Source organism: Microcebus murinus, chromosome 1 (genome assembly GCF_040939455.1).
Source record: "Microcebus murinus isolate Inina chromosome 1, M.murinus_Inina_mat1.0, whole genome shotgun sequence".
Lineage (NCBI taxonomy): Eukaryota > Metazoa > Chordata > Mammalia > Primates > Cheirogaleidae > Microcebus > Microcebus murinus.
The window spans coordinates 119,884,111-119,905,542 of NC_134104.1; the positions used below are offsets into that span (position 1 = coordinate 119,884,111).

Below are 21,432 nucleotides of genomic sequence, written 5' to 3' on the forward strand. Positions count from 1 at the left end.
TTTAAAAATCAAGTTGCCAAACCAATATAAATCATTTCTTCATATGGCTTTAGGCTTTAGCTTGGAAAAATAATATCCAGATTTAATGGTTTCAAATGAAACTTCCTAATTTACTCACAAGGAAAATTCTTTTAATCTTATGTCAAAAAACTGAACTACATTTTTTTTCTGAATCTCTGTTGAAGTCTGTGCTTTAATTTTTTATATTATAATAGCAAAATATAAACATGTAGGGGGGCAATGATATACTAAGCAAAGTGTTAAATGAGAAGTTAAGTCTGCTATGCTAATCCATCCTTCCTCCCTGTTTAGGAACCCAGAAGTAAGCAATTTTAACTGTTCTGGTTGTAGTTCGTCAGGAGGTTTCTACCAAAGTTCTGTTTCTTGATTTGTCACCTTTTAGATAGTGTCTGTTAAATTATACTATGAAGAATGAGGAATTTTTCACACCTCCTCTCCTTCTGGAATTCCCAGATTTTTAGTTTTATTATTATTAATTACTACATAATCTTAAATCTTAAATATCAAATAGATATTCCTTTAACATTAGACAATATTATTTAACTACCATTATGTTTAAGATGAGGAAATGTAACACCTCTGTACACTCCTTTCTTTCATCAGCCGATTGTTTATCTCATGAAATTTTAGTAATTTTAAAGTTACATTTACTTTCTTTTCCTCACAGTATTACAATGACTATGGTGATATTATTAAGGAAACACTGAGTAAAACCAGGCAAATTGATAAAATTCAGTGTGCAAAGACTCTCATTCTCAGTTTGCAGCAGGTAAGGAATTTGGAAGGAGGGAGGCAAAGAATGGAAATAACATTATTACACTTCTGTGTGCTTAGTATGTACTATGTGTCTTGTATCATTTAAACTTGATCATTTCATCAGTGCATAACTGTGGATACTTTATGGTGTGAAGAAGGTATATTTTCCTTTCTTTCAGAATAAAATCCTATAGTTTGTATTTCAAATAGATGCAATCCTAATTCTACTTTTGATCAAATGAAATGTCAAATTGGAAATTTAAAAAGTAATAATTTAAAAAGAAAAAATGTAAAATGTATTTAATGAGAAAGGGTACCAGTAGCATCCATATAAAAAAATATATTGCATATATTATATAAATAAGATTTCTGGTAAATGCTTAATGAGTTAAAATAGAGATTTCAGGGGGCCTAGTGGTATGTGCATATATATGTCTACATATAAATGGATTTGGTTTATGATAAAGGTCTCAGTGGAGAAAGGATTGGTACTGTTCAATAAATGGTGATGGGTCACTTGACTGTGTATTTGGAAAAATAGCTGTTTATAGCCCTGCCCAACATGTACCCAAAATCACTACTGGATGCATTATATATAAATGGTAAAGATAAAAAGTTTATAAATACAATGTGTGGGGTAGCCAAAAAAATTTTTTTAAATAAAATATAAATAAAATAATTAAAAACAAATAAATAATAATAATAAAATAATTTTTTTTAAAGTTTATAAGAGGGCCGGGCGCAGTGGCTCACGCCTGTAATCCAAGCACTCTGGGAGGCCGAGGCAAGCGGATGGCTCGAGGTCAGGAGTTCAAAACCAGCCTGAGCAAGAGCAAGATCCCATCTCTACTAAAAATAGAAACAAAATAAATGGCCAACTAATATACATAGAAAAAATTAGCTGGGCATGGTGGCGCATGCCTGTAGTCCCAGCTACTCAGGAGGCTGAGGCAAAAGGATCACTCGAGCCCACGAGTTTGAGGTTGCTGTGAGCTAGGATGACGCCACGGCACTCTAGCTGGGGCAACAGAGTGAGACTCTGTCTCAAAAAAAAAAGTTCATAAAAAAAATAAGAGGATATTTTTTACATCGTTTTTCTAAAGATGGCACAAAGTTAAAAATTGATTGTCCATATAAATTTAAATAGGTTTGTACATCAATCAGCACTTTGAACAAAGTTTAAAATACAAATGACAGATTGGGGGAGATATTTTCAATCATATATTAAAAATCCTACAAATCAGCAAGAAGGATAAATAAATCCCATAGAAAAGTAAGCATGGGATACAAAAATGGCACTTTTCAGAGGAAGTATCTTACAAACCAATAAATGTGAAAAGAGGTGTGGCTTCATATTAATGTAGACTACAAAGTTAAGATGAGGATATATTTATTACTGCTGAACAGATTGGCATGAATTAAAATGATAAAGAAATAGAGAAAAAGGCCCCTTTTGAAAGAAGTTGTTCTTGCCTTAGAAGACAGTTTTGCAGTATATTTCAAAATTTAAGATATATATTCCCTTTAAGTCAGTAATTTTGCTTCTAGGTATCTACATTAATATATGCAAGTGTACACCAAGACATATATGTAAAAGATATTTCATTGCAGCAGTCTCTGTAATAGTAAAAAACCAAAAATAGTCTAAATGCCCATCAATAGAGGGATGGTTTAATAAACTGAGGTACTCTGAAGTAGTTAAAAGATTTCTAAGACAAAATATTAAGCGAAAAATAGCAAGTTTCAAGACAAAATATGTTGTTATGATGCCATTTATGCAAAGATAAAAACTTTATATGTATATATAATATGTCTATTCCAATTTAGAAAACTTTCAGCCTTTTAACACTGGTTACCTTTGGAAGAGACTAATGGTATTTTGTGGAAGAGAGAAAAGAGAACTTTTTTTTTTTTTTTTTTTGAGACAGAGTCTCGCTTTGTTGCCCAGGCTAGTGTGAGTGTGAGTGCCGTGGCGTCAGCCTAGCTCACAGCAACCTCAAACTCCTGGGCTCGAGCGATCCTTCTGTCTCAGCCTCCCGAGTAGCTGGGACTACAGGCATGAGCCACCATGCCCGGCTAATTTTTTTTATATATATATCAGTTGGCCAATTAGTTTCTTTCTATTTTATAGTAGAGACGGGGTCTCGCTCTTGCTCAGGCTGGTTTTGAACTCCTGACCTTGAGCAATCCACCCGCCTCGGCCTCCCAGAGAGCTAGGATTACAGGCGTGAGCCACCGCGCCCGGCAGAAAAGAGAACTTTTTTTACTTTGCTGTTCCGTGAAGTTTTTTACTATGAAAGGTATTCACATTAAATATAAACTTTAAAGTTTAAGGCTATTGTATATACCTATCTGTGAAAACATTTTAAGAGTTTAAGAATTCATAAACAATTATCTGTGAATAAATTTGAAATCTGTGGAAGAACTGTTCCTTCCAATAATGGCACAGTAAGTAGTTCATGTCAGTTCATTGCTGAAGAAAACTAGAAAGATGGACAACCTTTTAGAACCCAGGAGCTATTCCAATGAATGGTGTGATTAGAGTGGATTGAGAAATTGGGAAGTGAGGAACTGAAGATAACAAATGTCAACAATAATCTTCAGGACCTTTGCTGTAAAGGGAATCAGAGAAATGGGTTGGTAATTGGCAGAGGAAATGGGGTCAAGAAGTTGGAAGTATTTTTAAGATACAGCCATCTAGTAAAGAAAAAATAGTTAATGATGCAGGAGAGAGCAATAAACAAAGGAGCAAAACCATTGAGTAGGTAAAAACCTCCTGTACTCCTTTCTTCTCTAGTACATAAGGAGGGGGTGGCTTTAGGTGAAAGCCTGTACAGTTCACCCCTCATAACAGGAGAGAAGGTAGGTGTGTAGAGATACAATTACATTTCTAAATTTGGTGGTGGAATGATGATTGTGTTTATATTATTTAGTACTCCAGGGTTTTTTTTGGTTGTTATTTTGACAGTATATAGGTAACATATATATAATTTATAAGACGACTCCACCTAGCTTAAGAAATTTTTGATGTATTTTGTTATTGGGTGGGAAAAAATCCTAGCCCCTTATATCCAAATGGTCTTCTTTTATATGTTTTTTCTTATCTACGAGATAAGTGAAAAAACAAAGTTCTGAACCTTATTTTTTTATATATTGCCATCTTGTAAAAATAACGGCAAGAGGAATATATAAATATATAGTATATTTCTGTAAATATATTCCTTTTCTCATCTCAAAATATACTCTTTATTATTATTATTTAAAAGTAAGAAATTCCTAACTGCTGTTAATCATACCACTAGCATGAAAATTAACTCAAGAAACTAGTAGTATTAATCATAGATGACTTGGAGTAAGGGAACAGAATGGCTATAGTTCAATGCAAGGAGAGAAACATTTCACCTTATGTCTTTTATACATTTCAAATTAGCTATTCTGAAAATAAATAAAATGTTAAAATTTCTGAGCTATGGACTTTTTCATCCTTTTTTCTTTCTGCCAGCTGTTTAATGAACTCGTTCAAGAACAAGGTCCCAACCTAGATAGGACATCTGCCCATGTCAGTGGCATTAAAGAATTGGCACGTCGCTTTGCCCTTACATTTGGACTGGACCAAATTAAGACACGAGAAGCAGTTGCCACACTTCACAAGTGAGTGAAAAATACTTTGTTATAAAGAATCTCGTTTACTAGAATTTAAATGCAATAACTGTTATTTGACCCATTTTTAAAGTGACAAATAATAGAACTCTAAAGTTATAAGAACTTGAGAGATTATCTAGATTAAAGATTCCCAACTAGTAGAGCATTTGTAATTTGAAAAAAAATTTACTAAAACTAGCCATTTATTTCTTTTCTTTTCTTTTCTTTTTTTGAGACACAGTCTTGCCCTGTTGCCCTGGTTAGAGTGCTATGGCATCAGCCTTGCTCACAACAACCTCAAACTCCTGGGCTTAAGCCATCCTCCTGCCTCACTCTCCCTAGTAGCTGGGATACAAGTGCACGCCACCACACCCAGCTAATCTTTTCTATTTTTTGTATTGCTCAGGCACTAGAAATGAACTCTATTGCTCAGGCTGATCTCAAACTCCTGACCTCAAACAGTCCTCCTGCCTCAGCCCCCCAGAGCGCTGGGATTATAGGCATGAGCCACCACGCCCAGCCCATTTTTTTCATTGTATGAAGTACAGAAAGGAAAATTTAGCAACATATTTTTGTCTGGTCTATCAGTAAGAAAATGTTTTGGGAGACATGGGTTTAAAAAGACTGATTTGGTCAATCTCATTACAAAGAACTTTTGTAAACTCACACAGCTGCTTGACACAATAACCAGCTCCAAGAAGCAAATTTTCTGACAATCTATCTTTCCAGGGTACTGTATTACTTCTAAAAAAATACACATAGGAATTTAGCTTTGTTGCTATGTAGCTATTATTTTTATTTTTCACAACTTACAATTTTGTACTGTAAATAATAAAATTAAATACATGCAGATATGTCATATATTCATATTAGTCTACCATCTAAATTTATCAGATTTCCGTACCTTCAATGATGATTTCACTACCTTCTCAAATGTTTTTATAAATTTAACCCACTGAGAGTACAATACTATCTGGCAAAATAAGATGATATTTTCTTTTACTTCAGGGATGGTATAGAGTTTGCCTTTAAATACCAAAATCAGAAGGGACAAGAATATCCACCTCCTAATCTGGCTTTCCTTGAAGTACTAAGTGAATTTTCTTCTAAACTTCTTCGACAGGACAAAAAGACTGTGTAAGTTGAACATTATAAGATAAGTGGTTTTATAATGATTCCATTGTAATTTTAAATGTTTACTTTTAGAAAAATTTTTAGTCATCTAGATATAATTTCTCTTGATAATTTAGACTTCATTATCATCTTCATTATCATCATTACAATCTGGCTTTATGGTTAAGTATGGATTGCTAACTCCCACAGCTTCCAGCAGCTTCTGGGCTTCCTCATGAAACGCCTCTTTGCACAATCCTAGAACTTGCAGTTTACACTTAGGAGACCTCAAGACTTGACATAACTTCCTAATTCCTTCACACCCTAAGATATTCTGTGTCAGGTTCATTTTCATCAGTTTTTGGTTGCTGCTAAGAGTAGAGGAGAGATCTTGACAACAGAGTGAGGTCAAACCACAGTATGCCAACCCAAGCCTCTGAATGTTACAGTCTGGATGTCTCAAAGCGGTACACAGAATTTTCACTCCATCATCCTGCAAATCATTGTTCCCAAGGTCCAGGCTCCACAAGTTTGAGTTGCTCAAAATAACAGAAGCCAGATCCAGACAACATGCACTAGTGAGAACGCAGCCCATCAATTCCACGTCCTGAAGAGTACAGCTTGGATGCCGAAAGACATCACACAGAAGTTTTGCTCCATCATCTTGTAGCCAGTTTGAACCTAGATCCAGATGCACCAGGCTTTTGTTGTGCAGCAGACATGTTGAGAGATGTTCACTGCTAAGCGAAGTGAAATGGCAACGCCTCAGCACAAGGCTCCGTAGAGTACACCCTGGATGTTGCAAGACATCACTAATAAGCTTTACTCCACCATCTCCCAAGGCATTGTCGGCCAAGCACAAATATGTCAGCCTTTTATTGCTGATGAGAGCCAAAGAAAGATCCTCACAACCAGCTGCTGTGAGGCCACAGCTTTCTAAGGACAGTCTCTGTAGGTAACACTTTGGAAGTCTTAAGGCCTCACACAACAGTATCACTCCATCATCCAGTAGATTATTAGTTGACAAATTCAGAAAAATCAGGCTCTGGCTTCTGATGAGAGCCTTAGATGGGTTCATACCTGAATTTTACCAAACCTACAAAGAAGAACTCATAGCTATACTGCAGAAATTATTTCAAAACCTTGAGAAGGATGGTATCCTCCCCAACTCATTTTATGAAGCCAATATCACCTTGATACCAAAGCCAGGAAAGGACAAGACAAAAAAAGAAAACTACAGACCAACAGCCCTCATGAATATAGATGCAAAAATCCTCAACAAAATCTTAGCAAACCGAATCCAACAGCACATCAAAAAAATAATTCATCATGACCAGGTGGGCTTTATCCCAGAGATGCAAGGCTAGTTCAACATACACAAATCTATAAATTTCATTCACCACATAAATAAAAGCAAGAACAAAGACCATATGATTCTCTAAATAGGCACAGAAAAAGCATTTGACAAGATCCAGCACACTTTTATGATAAAAACTCTTAGGCATAGATGGGACATTCCTTAAAATTATTAAGGCCATCTGTGATAAACCCAGAGCCAATATCATACTGAATGGGGAAAAACTGAAAGCATTCCCACTTGGAACAGGAACTGGACAAGGTTGCCCTCTATCTCCACTTCTATTCAACATAGTGCTGGAAGTCTTTGCCAGAGTAATCAGACAAGAGAGGGGTATTAAGGGTATCCAAATTGGGGCAGAAGAGGTCAAATTCGTACTCTTTGCTGACAATATGCTATTATATTTAGCAAATCCCAAGGATTCAACCAAGAGACTCCTAGAATTGATAAATGAATTCAGTAAAGTTTCAGGATATAAAATTAATGCACACAAATCAGTGACATTCATATACGCCAGTAACAGTCAAGCCAGAAATAATTTCTTTTTTTTTTTTTTTTATTTGACACAGAGTCTCACTTTTGTTGCCCTGGCTAGAGTGAGTGCCGTGGCATCAGCCTAGCTCACAGCAACCTCAAACTCCTGGGCTCAAGCGATCCTCCTGCCTCAGCCTCCCAAGTAGCTGGGACTACAGGCATGCGCCACCATGCCCGGCTAATTTTTTGTGTATATATTTTTAGTTGGTCAATTAATTTCTTTCTATTTTTAGTAGAGACGGGGTCTCGCTCAGGCTGGTTTCGAACTCCCGACCTCGAGCAATCCGCCCGCCTCGGCCTCCCAGAGTGCTAGGATTACAGGCGTGAGCCACCGCGCCCGGCCTCAGAAATAATTTCTTATTCTGCAATTCAAAAGTGTATCAACATTGGCTTAGCTGTTGTGTAACCCTTCATTCTTTCTTTTTAATTTCATTTTAGTTTTATTTTCTATTGTATTTGACTTGTTTCAAAAGATTGATTTTTTTTTCTTGTTTGCTTTTTATGATCACTGATATAACAGTGTAAAGAAATATATATGTAGTATTCAAAAGTAAATTTTGATGGGATAAGTTTTACTTAGAACCAAACTAGAAACTTTTCAAAAGGATGATACTGTAATGATTAAAAGTTTATAAAAAAATAAGATGATATTTATAAAATTGATAGGAAGGAAAGTCAGTTATAATATTGTAAATAAAAAAATTTGGAGAGACAATTAATGCTTATATGAATATAAGTGAGAGTTCTATGGAAAGATGTTGACTTCATGTTAGTCACAAAATATTTATTAAGCCCCTAATATGGTCAGCTATCATTCTAAAGCATATGTTCTCATGCAGGGGGGGATGTTTAAACAGGCAAGCTAACAACAAATAAGAGTTTCAGGTGCTGAAATGGGGTAATAGAGAATGATGGATGTTGAGTATTGATGGGAGTAGAGTGGTTTGAAAACTTTTTGAATAAAGGTATTTATAGGTATACATTTTCCTCTGAACATTAGCTGCATCCTATAAGTGTTGGTAGGTTGCATTTTGATTTCCATTCATCTCAAAGTATCTTCTCATTTCACTTGTTATTTTTTTTCTTTAACCTATTGGTTATTTAGAAGCATTTTAATTTTGACATTATTCCTAAATTTCTAAATTTTTCTTCTATTACTGATTTCTAATTTCATACCATTGTGGTCAGAAAGCATGCATTGTATGATTTTAATCTTTTCAAATTTATGTTTAAAACTAATTGATCAGAACCAGTTACAAAATCTTCTGTTCCTTCTCCACTCCTACTGCTTCACATAACTAGACTTAAAATAATAAATAAAAATTATAAAATATAAAAATAAAATTAAGATTAAATTTATAGGGGCTTGTTTTGTGGACCAACATATGGTTTATCCTGGACCGTGTTCCATGTATGCTTGAGAAGAATATGTTAATTCTTCTATTGTTGGGTGGAGTTTTGTTCTGTAAATGTCTTATAATCTAGTTGACTTCTAGTTTTGTTTATAGTATTTTCCAAGTCTTTTATTTACTTTTTAATCTTTTGCTTAGTTGTCCTATCTGTTTTGGAAGTGGGGTCTTGAAATCTCCATCTATTATTATAGAATTGTCTATTTGTCCCTTCAGTTCTATCAGTTTTTGCATCATGTATTTTGGGACTCTGTTGTTAAGCATATATACATTTTTTAAATTATTTCAAAGTATTATGGGCATACAAATGTTTTGGTGCATGGTTACCTTATATAATGCTTAAGTCAGGGCTTTTGGTGTGCCCATCACCAGAATAGTGTTTATTATACCCAACAGGTAAGTGTAATCAGTTGACTTTTATTCTAAAATGTCATTCTTTGTCTCTATAATTTTTGTCTTAAACTCTATTTTGTCTGGTATTGTTAATAATATAACCACTCCAGCTTTATTTTGTTCACTGTTTGCATGGTATACCCTTTTTCCATCCTTTTACTTTCTGCTTTTGTGTCTTTGAATCTAGTGTGTTTCATCAACCTAACAATCTCTGCTGTTATACTTTTTGTTTTCTATGTGTCTTGTAGGGATTTTTTTTGTTGTTCTTTCTCCTTTACTGTCTTCATTTATATTAAATGGATATTTTCTATTGTACCATTTTAATTCCTTTAATGATATTTAATTATATTCCTTAAGTTATTCTCTTAGTGGTTTTTCTTTAGTCCTTACAGTACACATCTTATCAAAATTTACTTTAGATTTATTCTAAGGAATATAGAAGCTTTAATTCTAACTCCATTTCCTCCCTCCCTTTTTTGTGCAATTATTATACATAGTACATCTATGTATTACAAACCTAATAATACATTGTTATAATTATTACTTGAGGTAATCTTGTATTTTTTAAAGAAGCCAAGAAAAGAAAGTATATATTTAGTTTGTTATATTAACCTTCCTATTTAACTTACCATTTCTAGTTCTCTGAATTTGGTCCTATGGATTTGAATTACCATCTGCTGTCATTCCCATACTTTAATACAACTTCTCTCTCACCTCTTTTGTGCTTAAATAAGTCATGCTATGTTATATGCTTAACAATGTAGTAATAAAGTATTGTTTTATATATTTGCTTTTTGAATCAGTTGACAGAGAAAGGATAAGTAAATATGTAATTATACTGTCTTTCATAACTACCTACTAATTACCTTTACTGGCACTCTTTGTTTTTTCATGTAAATTAAGTTACCCTCTGGTGTCATTTTTCAGCTTGAAGAACTTCCTTTAGTATTTCTAGTAAGGCAGGTCTGCTAGCAACAAATTCTCTCAGCTTTTGTTCATCTGGGAGTATATTTTGTCTTTAGTTTTGATATATGGTTTTGCTGGATATAATATTCTTGTTTGATAGTTTTTTTGCTTTTAGCACTCTGACTATGTCATTCTCTACTGCCTTCTGGCCTCCATTGCGTCTGATGAGAATTAATCATGATTAATTTTGGGATTTTCTTTGTATGTAATGAGTTATTTTCTCTTACTACTTTCAAGATTTTTTTTTTAATTTTTTTAAAGTTTTATTTATTTATTTAGGCAGGATCTCAGTCTTCCACTCAGGTTGGAGTGCAGTGGCCCAGTCATAGCTCACTGTAGCCTCTAACTCCTGGGCTCAAGCAATCCCAGGATTGTGATTCCAGGAGTGTTCTTCTCTGCTGTCTCTTTGTCAAACTTCTAGCTGTTCTGCATTGTCATTTGTTGCTGCTAGTATTAAAGAGTTACTAGCACCCTCTTATTTGCTCTCCATCAGGATCTGTGTTGTCAGTGCCCTTAGGAGAGGATTTTTCTACTCTTTATTCCAAATAAAGTCAGCTCCCGCCCTCCCACACCCTGCCACCACCCCTCCAGAGCTGTAGAGCCTCTTCCTTATAGTCTGCCTCAGCCCCTGGACAGAATGTTAACTTTTATGCCATTAAAAGAAAAAGGGGGAGGAATGAAATGAGATATGAAACCATCCCTCTTCTCTCAGGATGACATCCCTGCTCTTTGAGCAGGGGAGGCATGGGTAACCCAGGGTTCTTAGCTTATCCCTCCAGGTATGGAACTCTGTAATAGAATTGAGGTGGGGCATTCAGGGCCCCAGTGGAGCTAGGCCTGGGGGAGTTTCTACCCCAGGAGTAGAGGCTAGGTGGGAAAAAGGAGCCTCATTCCTCCTGGTTGCTTCTCAGAATAGAGCTTCTACAACACAGGGCTGGGGGTTGGTGAGAAATGAAAATGATATGCTCCTTTCTTTCAGGGTAGCCCTAGGCTGGAAACTAGAGAGAGAGGGGGCCCCCATCTTCTCAGCCACCTGCCTGGGGTAAAGTTTCCACAATACAGAGCTGTACTGGGGGAGAGGGGACAAGGAAAGTGAACAGGACTGAAAATCCTGCAAACTCTTGCTGTTCTTACCAAGATTTATTAGATTTTCTTAAATAAATTTTTCTCTATTTGCTATATGCTCTTAAGATAATTTGCAAAAATTCTGTTTTATAATTTTTACCAGTTATAGGTGGTTTTGTTGGGGAGAGGCTATGCCAACCTCCTCACTATGCCAACCTCCTCACTTCACTGTTCCAGAAATCCTGCTCTGGTTTGAACACATTAAAAGAAAATTCAGTAATCTTTTTGAACCAAACTTTGGACGTTTTTTGAACTTTGTTATTTAAAAGCAAAGGGAAAAATACAGAAGATATATTCCCTGTTTCCTGCCACACACACACACAGTACACTTCACATGCCCTTAGTGATACATTCTCTTATTTTAAAGTATTATAGGAATACGTGAAAGAAAACCTTAAATTCTCAGTCCCTCTCTTTCAAAGGTGACCAGTATTAACAGTTTAATGTATATCTGTAGGTATTCTGCAGAACCTGCAGAAAGAGAGCCTCTGGTGACGAAAAAATTTAAGTAAGTGATACATGAACTGCTTCCATGAAAATCACTGCTGCTTCTGTTGTGTTTCTAGTCATTCCTACCTAGAGAAGTTCCTTACCGAGCAGATGATGGAAAGGAGAGAAGATGTATGGCTTCCACTAATCTCCTATAGAAATTCATTAGTTACGGGGGGTGAAGATGATAGAATGTCTGTGAACAGTGGAAGTAGCAGCAGTAAAACCTCTTCAGTAAGGAATAAGAAAGGACGACCCCCACTTCATAAAAAGCGAGTAGAAGGTAAGTCTGCTTTTACACTGTGAGCCAGTTTGCCTGATTTTATAGAGAGAAATACAGTGGCAAATAATCTGTTGATGCAAGGTAATAGTGTTAAGCACATGATTTCCTTGTATATTTGATACACACTGAGATGTTCAGGAAAAAGATTATAATAGACAAAGTGGGACAGAAAAAGGTCAAGGATAGCCAGGTGCAGTGGTTTGCGCCTTTAGTCCTAGCTACTGGGAAGCTGAGGCAGGAGGATCACTTGAACCCAGGAGTTCGAGAACAGTGCAGACAACATTGTGATACCCCATTCCTTCCTCCCCCCACTCCAAAAAAGAAAGAGAAGAGTCAAGGAAAAAGTATTTGAAGAAGCATGAAGCAGAGAAGAAATAAGCACAGAGAAAAAAAAGTAGAGTAATGAAGGTCTATAAAATTGAGCCCCGCCCCCCCAATAATCCTCTAATACATTAAAATTTTAAACAAAATAATCCATTTGAATACTAGAATAGCTTTCCAGTTCTACCACATGGCTGGATAATTTATTATTTTTGTATGTAAGACAGTGATTGGCCAAATCTGGTTTTATAACCCCCTTGGACTATGGGGAATGAAAGGTTGAATTGTCATGAAATCTGATCAATAGGAAGTATTCCCATGTCCGAAAAGACTAAAAATTACTCTGTTAAAACAAAACATACCTCTTAAACTTACTGAGAGAAGCCTCAATATAAAAATGCTTATTTCCTCAAATAATCTTCCTCCTTCTCCATGCTTCTCATCACAGATTTTCTCCAAACCAAGAGAGGAGGGCTGTGATTTGAGTCTTGCTCTCTTGCTCTTTCTTATAACTTTCTGTACATCTTTCATCATCTTATCTCTGCTGCCTAAAAAAGTGACTCACTAAGGATTTTGCTAAAATCTGTGGCAAAATTAGAATTTAAATCTAATGTTTCTTTTCCTTATTGGGGAGGCAATATCAACTATTGATGAAAAGCACAAATTCTAAAATCAGAGTTCCAGAATTCAAGCCTGGCTTTCTCATTTATCAGCTGTGTGACCTTTGAGCATATTACTTAACATCTTGAAGTGTCAGTCATTGATCAAGTGAAGTATAATCAAAGTACCTATCCTGTCAGTGACTTGGAATATTAAATGAGATACTCCTAATAAAACAACTTAGCATACACACAATACTGAGCACAAGTGTTTGACACGTACATAGGTAGCATTCAACGAATGTTAGCTGCTATTATCAGAATGTTATCATCATCATATAGTAATGCTTCTTATCTAGCATCAGTCAGTGGATTAGGCAACATCTATATTTCAAGTGAATGAAAGAATTAGTGTTAAATGTTAAAGTTTAACAAATTCTTCACAAAGGTTAAGATTTCCTTTCAAGTTTTAGCTTTGGTACTTAAATTCTTTATAGTCCAGAGAATGAAAATATAAAATCCTCTCTTTGTGTTATAGGATCTTGGACTTTTCTCTAAAGAATGACTTTAGTCATTTCCCTTTGAAAATATCTTCTAGAGCGGTCCCTATCAGAGTGTTCCATATGTAAATGTTTTTCCCCTCGCAGCTTTTCTTCGGTGTAATATTTTTATTAGCCAGCACTCATGAAATCTTTATTAGGTACTAGGAATGTTTTACATGCATTATATCATTTAATCATTGATTTGACTAATACTTGTAAAGCACTTAGGTCAGTCACTGGAACATAAGTGTTGTATAAAGGTTTTATAAGTCAACTCAGAATTCAACACTATTATCTAAATTTTACACAGAAGAAGTTAAGGCCTAGACAATTTAGAGAACCATATATAATTCACTAATGGAACAGTCAGTTATTCTCTTCAAGATTAAGGGAAGCACATATGGAGCAGATAACCTAATTTGGTAATTGTTAAATTGCAAAAAAGAAAACTTGTTCTGTATTGATTTGAAATTTACAAAATGACAAAGATAGGTTGCATGCCCAGAACTTTTAGGCACTGGAATGTCATCCCTTTGGGGTGAAAATGAGAGAGTATTACAAGAAATGTTTTCATTGAGGAATCATTTAAAGGGTTAGAATTCATTCTTCTACTCAAGAAGAGTGAGTTCTTCCTGAAATCATTCATTCATTCAGTAAGTCTCTACCAAGCACCTTCCTAAGAAATGTGCTAAGTGCTGCAGATTAGGTATTAATAAAAGACCCTGCAGCCTTCTGATTTCAAGATTATTCTTGTTTAAGCACCAAAGGAGGCAAGAAAAGCTTCATCTTTCTCTGCTGCACCCCTTTTAATAAAAGGATTTGCTCTGTAAAATTTGGATTCAGTCAAAAGGCTGCACTTAAGGACCTAGAAGGCCACAGATTCCCCACCCTTGAATGAATCCAGGAAGATTTTCTAAGAAAAAATGATATGTATTAGAGAGCCGACAGATGGGTTTACCTACCATGTTCAGAACCTAAATGATACTAATCTTTTTATCATAAGATTTTAAATGTGGCAGAGAATAAAAGGTTTAATTAAATGTAGAATGAAAAGTGGTATGATTAGAAGATGATAAAACACAATTGTGTTGATTAAGAGATTCAGTAGTGAGCATCAGATCAGTGGAATGACCTTAATCACACAATGAGTAGGTATTTCGAGGGACAGAAAAGCTAATCCAGAAGGTACATATGTATCTGACAAAATATTGGAAACCTGAGAAATATACTGAGAAAGATGGAATGCTTGCCGGCAAATGAGGAACCTAACATGTACACATCTCTGAGACCTAATAAGAAGAGGAAAAACAATAGGAGTCATACTAAACTTTGTGATTAAAATTCTTCAGAAGGAAAACCATAGCTATAATAATTTTTTAAAAAGCCTTCGCATATTAAAATAATTTAGAATTTTATAGGTAGTAACTTTTTTTTTTTAAAGAGTCTTTCTCTGTTGCCTAGACTGGAGGGCAGTGGCACAATCATAGCTCATTGTAACCTTCAGCTCCTGGGCTCAAGCAGTCCTCCTGCCTCTGCCTCCTAAGTAGCTAGGACTACAGGCATGTGTCACCAGGTCTAGCTAATTTTTTTTTTTTACTAGAAATGGAGTCTCACTATGCTGCCCAGGCTGGTCTTGGACTTCTGGCCTCAATCAATCCTCCTGCCTCATCCTCCTAAAGTGCTGGGATTATAGGCATGAGCTACCATGCCCACCAGAAACTTATGTAATATTTTATTAGGATAGCGTAGAATATAGACATAATCTTTAATCTGCTCTTTATAAACCATCTTTAGAAGAAGGAAAAAACAGTTCCTGGCCCCTTGAAGGAACTTAAATCTAATTACAAAGATAATTTATACATATGACAAAAATCACATACCTGCTCGTGTAAGATAGTATGTAATTAAGTCCTAAGTGAGCAGGAATAATTACATTTCCTCTAGAAGTTAAAAGAAAATGGTAAGTGAGGGCTGGGTGTGGTGATATTGGAAAACTTCCCTGAGGACTTAGAAGCATGAAAACAGTGAGCCTCTCTACCCATCTCCTACATCTACATATATAACCTAGCAGAAAGAGTTATTTCTCTGGTGACCAGTGTCCAATTGTGCAAAGAGATGTGCTGATTTCTCCATAATGGCCAGCCAGGTTTTAAGTACTACTACTGCCTGGGGCCCCTATGAGGCCCAGGAAATAGGCCCTTTATTGCTTGAGCAAAGGAAAGTTGGAGAGGTCTCTGTCTGGTCCCCTTCTAGGGTGAATGAATCCTCAGAGACGGTAGGACTTTAAGAGGTGCTAATGTGATCATAGGTAACATTTGATCATTACATACATTATGTCATTTAATCCTCCCAATTCTGTTGGGTTAGGTACTGATTTCTCCATTTTATATATGATAAAACTTTGGAAGTTTAATAACTTATACAAAGGTCACACAAGTAAGTAGTGGAACTAGGATTCACACTCAGCAGCCTAACTGCAGAGCCATGCTCTTCAGGTCTATGATATAACTGCCGCCGGAGTACACTCCACCCATAACGTTCTGTGACTCTAACTGGAATTTTATAGATGAGAGTCTGGATAACACATGGCTAAATAGGACTGACACCATGATTCAGACTCCTGGGCCCCTGCCAGCACCACAACTCACTTCCACTGTACTTCGGGAGAACAGCCGGCCCATGGGAGAGCAGATTCAAGAACCTGAGTCTGAACATGGTTCTGAACCAGACTTTTTACACAAGTAAGTAGTAAAAATTTGTTTTCTTGGCATAAAACCTTTAACTGTGAAAGTAAAACTATTTAAGAAAAACTTGATTTATTCATCAAAACATATAGCTAGTTAGTTTGTGAGAAGACAAAGCCACAAATAGGGATAATTTATATGATTTATAAAAAGTCTAAAAACAATGTGGATACCAGTTCCTCAAAGTTCACAGACCTTTAAATGCATAGTGTCTCACAAAGTGCTAATTTTAGTCAGAGTTTGCATTTTCATTGAGCAGATTTATTTCTTCTCAGGGACTTGCCAAGAAGATAATGCAGTTACTTCCTTGGCAAGAGAACCTGATAAAGCTTCTGCTAAGTTATCAGTAGTCTGAACACCAAATATATAGACTTTGTGTTACCTTTATCATCCATTTACACAATCAATAGTATTTTAACTTGGTTACATTTATATTTTAAATTGTTCATGGATTAAGAATTTTTAAGATCTTATTTGATAAATTCTGAGAATAGTTGCTAAGACAGAATCAAGGTCTTTTTCCCTACACTAGCAATTAAATTGTTTTCTAGTATACAAGGCTCTCAAAATTATAGAGAAGGCAGGATGTGATGATGTGAGTTCTGCAATAAAAATCTTAACTTTTTGTTGTTTTCCATCCAACTTTGAAATTCTCTTAGCTCATCATATGTGTCTATGTATAGTGAGGTAATGTTGTAAATTACTCTGATGGATAAAAGGGAGAATTCTCCCTTGAACTCCACAAATTTAGTAGGTTGAAAGTAGAAAAAGGCAATTAGAAGTATTCAGATCCTGGGTTTCTAAGACCCCATTGCTTTTTAAAGTATCTGCCTTTCTTCAAACCTAAGTGGTCAGCCATTGCATAAGTGGGCATTCTTGTGCTGCTGAGTGTCCTAGAAGGTGGTTTGCCTTATGACCAATATCCCCACACCTTTTCCTACAGGGTGGGTTCTCCTTGTTTGAGCAGCCTCCCTTGCCTCCCTCACCTTACCACTTGTCAGTTCCTCTGGGTGTGGTCCACCTTCTTTTCCCTGCTCTTTACGTTTATAGGTTTAATCAAGGTGATTAGCCCCACATGATATAAAGACAAGCTACTTAGAATTTCATGTGACAGATTTTATAGGCTAAAAATCACTAAAGTTTACATCCTATAAAATTCCCAAGAGGCATGTTTATGCAAGTTCCCATGTTCCAGTAAGTAGAGAGTACAAAGGGAGATATGACTCCATCACAAACTGAGAAAAGATGTTATACTCTTCCTTATTCAACTCTGGAGAGCTTTCAGCTGCCATGCCAGCATCTTTTCTGTTCCTTAGGGACTTGCTTTCCAGCTGGCTATTCCTTGAGTGGGGCAGCAGCCAAAGACACAGAGGTCTGAGAAGTACCCTTGCTTGGCAGAGATTTGGGGAACAAGGATAAAAAATAGTTTAAGCATCCAACTAGCCCCAGCCAGCTTCTCTTGGAGACTTACGGATCTCTTTGGGCAACTTACTGCCTTTTTTGTAAAGGCACTGGAGTAATTCCAGCTGATTCCTCCTATATGGGGATTAAATCAGCCAACCATGGCTTTCTTAGCATGGAGCTTATTAGCTAAATTTATCATCTGCTACCACAAAATGAATAATAGTACCCTCTCTTAGTCCTCAGATGCAGATCTCTTGGTTAGGCCAGCCGAAGTTAGAAGACTTAAATCGGAAGGACAGAACAGGAATGAACTACATGAAAGTGAGAACTGGAGTAAGGCATGCCGTGTAAGTGTTACATTGAGTATCACAAAAACATAACTATGTGATTGCTGGTCATTTTGTGAAATGACTTGGGTGTCTGATGTTTGGTCTTCAGAGTTAAAATTATAATGCTTGATATGCTGTGCAGCATAGGATAGGAATGGAGGCTCTTGAGACTTTTAGCATTTAAATCCTGCTGCTATGTTGGGCAAGCTCTAAAACATCTGTGCCTCAAGTTCGTTTGTAAAATCAGGACAATAGTAATACCAAACAGAATTTGGAGGAAATTGACACAGAGCTAAATAAATGTTAACAACTGTTAATATTATTGCATTTAATTATACTTCCTTCTGAGTTGAGATGAAATCTTGAGTGAACCAATGGAGTGATCCCTAATTATCTTGGAGTTCAGTATCATAATTTGTGTGGTCTATATAGGTCATGATTAGAAGGTATACTTCTATTGGTTAGAAGAGCTAATCTAAGAAAGAGCCAGGACTTCCAGTTGGTTAAATCTGAACAGCTTTTTGACTGTACCTTTTCCTTACCAGTCGAGGTCTAATGGAAGAAGATGCTGAGCCCATCTTTGAAGATGTGATGATGTCATCCCGGAGCCAGTTAGAAGATATGAATGAAGAGTTTGAAGACACCATGGTTATTGATCTGGTAAAAAAATTCACTGCATTTTGATTTTATTAAAAAATGTGATGTCATTGATATAAGATGATCCTTTTGTTCTCAGAACCCCATGGGAGAAAGGGTGAAGTAAGGAGGTGGTAACATTGACCAACAATGGGTGTTTGGATAAGCTTGTGTGTTCTTCAAGCCTGCCTTCAAAGCTGTCATATTTTTTATTTTGGCAATAATAGAAACTGGTTCCTCCTTTTCACCTTCTTGAAAAAGAGCTCACATCAAATCTTTCAGCATAGCATGTGTATCTGGCCTCTTGTACTTTAAATTTGAGTCTTGCTCAAATTTAAGGAGTTAGCTACTCTCCCAGCAAAACAGGTCCCAGGCAGGATCATCACAAGAGATTTAGAAATAATAGAGGCAGAGAAATAATAGAGATAGAGACAAAGTGCAGTTTAAAGTGATGGTGGGGGGGAGTCAGGGGTCCTTCAGCATTCCTGTGAGCTGTGAGGTACCAAGTGAAATCCCACATCAGTATTTATTGTTACAGCAAGTAGTTGTTCTTGGTTAAAGAATTATGTGTACAGCTCATTTGTTGGGGTTTCAAGGCTCCCCAAAGGTTTCAAGGGACCCTTACCTAATTCTTTCTACCAGAATAGATGATTATAAAATGTTTCTAGGATAAACATTCTAAGGCCTAGGTTAAGAATAAACCTAGCTGAGCATACAAATTAAAGATAAAAATGTATAAATCAGGAACACTGAGTCTGTATACTAATCTGTTTCTCTAAATACAGATACAAGGTGGTCAGGAGTGAAGCAGGAATAGCCTTGAAGTTTAAGATAGTTCCAGCTGCATGTCGTCTCAGCCTTGGGCCCAAAACCAAGTTCTGCTGGGCAATAAGCTCTAGGCGATAGCTTGCAGCTTCAAAAAAACATTGCTTTGCAGATGTTCTCTGACAGTGCCTCCCTTTGTTGGAAGCACCTTTCTAGTCTGTGAACTAACATGCCCACATATTCCCTCAAGGAAAAGCCCTGCAAAACTCCTGAAACCTTTCACATCTCTTAGCCCTATTGACCAACAGAGTCTGACAAAATACTGTGCTCCAACATTATAGCCAAATGCAAAATATGGAACTTATTTGTTTACTATTAAAAAGACATATTTGAGGCCGGGCACGGTGGCTCACGCCTGTAATCCTAGCTCTCTGGGAGGCTGAGGCGGGCGGATTGTTCGAGGTCAGGAGTTCAAAACCAGCCTGAGCAAGAGCAAGACCCCGTCTCTACTATAAATAGAAAGAAATTAATTGGCCAACTGATATATATATGTAAAAAATTATCCGGGCATGGTGGCACATGCCTGTAGTCCCAGCTACTCGGGAGGCTGAGGCAGTAGGATCGCTTGAGCCCAGGAGTTTGAGGTTGCTGTGAGCTAGGCTGATGCCACGGCACTCACTCTAGCCTGGACAACAAAGTGAGACTCTGTCTTAAAAAAAAAAAAAAAAAAAAAAACAGACATATTTGAGATAAGGAAATTTGAATATGGACTCAATATAGGTAATACTAAAAGATTATTTTTTTAGGAATAGTAATGTATGGTGGTTATGTTTTTTAAAAAGTTTTCATCAGCTGTAGATAACATTGAAGTAATTATAGGTGAAATGACATGGGGAAGAAAAAACAATAAGGAGACTCAGTGGAGCAAGATTGGCCAAATATTTGAGTTTTTGAAAGTAGGTGGTAGCCACATGGAAATTCATCATACTGCTTTCTCTGTGTATTGGGCTGCCATAACAAATACCACACAGACATTGGTGGCTTAAACAAATTTATTTTTCACATTTCTGGAGGCTAGAAGTCTGAGATGAATGTGTCAGCAGAATTGATTTCATTTTGAGGCTTCCCTCCTTGGCTTATATCTATCTGTCTTCTTCCTTTTATCTTCAGATGTTTTTCCTGTATATGTGTTTCCTCTAACTTATAAGGACACCAGTCTTATTTGATTAGGGCCCACCCATATGACCTCATTTTACCCTGTCTCTTTAAAAACTGTATTTCCGAATATAGTCACATTCTATAAGGTACTGGAAGTTGGGACTTCAATGTATAAATTAGGGGGAGGGGTGCATAAGTCAGTCCATAACATTCTGCTTTGTATGTTTTGAATTTTCCATAATGAAAAGTTTTAATTAGAAATATAATGAGATCATGTCACTCTGATCTATAACCTCCCTGCCCCCACCTCTAGGAGCTTTCCATCTACCTGCTTTGGGGAATTCATTAAAGTTTATCACCTAGTATTTGATCAATTTTATAATGTTCCATGACTTGAAAGGGAAAGCATGTTCTGTGTTTGTAATCCCAAAAGTACTTACATGTATTGATATGTTCAGTTTATTCATTTTAGCTTGAAAGTGTAAAACTCAAAAGTACTGCTAGGTTTTTTTAAAAATCTGCTTCATATAAAAGCCAGATCTCTTTTTCCTTTCAAAATTGACTATTTGTATATATTATGCAAATGTATATATATGATACTGTCAGAAATATTAGCTAATTATCACAATTCATTGTCTTAATGATCTTAAGGGAAATAAAAAGTAACTGATTTCTCTTTCCAGCCTCCATCAAGAAATCGGCGAGAGAGAGCTGAGCTAAGGCCAGACTTCTTTGACTCTGCAGCTATCATAGAAGATGATTCAGTAAATGTTCAGTTATTACTGTTTTTTATTTATGGTTTCTTGGTCCTGTTTATATGTAAAATTAATTGTGTTTCTCATTATG

The 21,432-nt window shown here is 36.2% G+C and overlaps 1 protein-coding gene across 3 annotated transcripts in view; it reads left to right on the top strand.

The window, feature by feature from the left end:
• STAG1 (STAG1 cohesin complex component) overlaps positions 1-21,432 on the top strand; it is a 368,375-nt gene that overhangs the window by 341,350 nt on the left and 5,593 nt on the right. For all 3 annotated transcript variants that reach the window (XM_076005282.1, XM_076005291.1, XM_012787757.3), the window contains 8 exons: positions 689-790; positions 4,280-4,428; positions 5,428-5,556; positions 11,883-12,088; positions 16,117-16,291; positions 17,935-18,045; positions 18,573-18,687; positions 21,270-21,350. In XM_076005282.1, the coding sequence (XP_075861397.1) occupies positions 689-790; positions 4,280-4,428; positions 5,428-5,556; positions 11,883-12,088; positions 16,117-16,291; positions 17,935-18,045; positions 18,573-18,687; positions 21,270-21,350 (1,068 nt within the window). The remainder of the gene's footprint in view (positions 1-688; positions 791-4,279; positions 4,429-5,427; positions 5,557-11,882; positions 12,089-16,116; positions 16,292-17,934; positions 18,046-18,572; positions 18,688-21,269; positions 21,351-21,432) is intronic.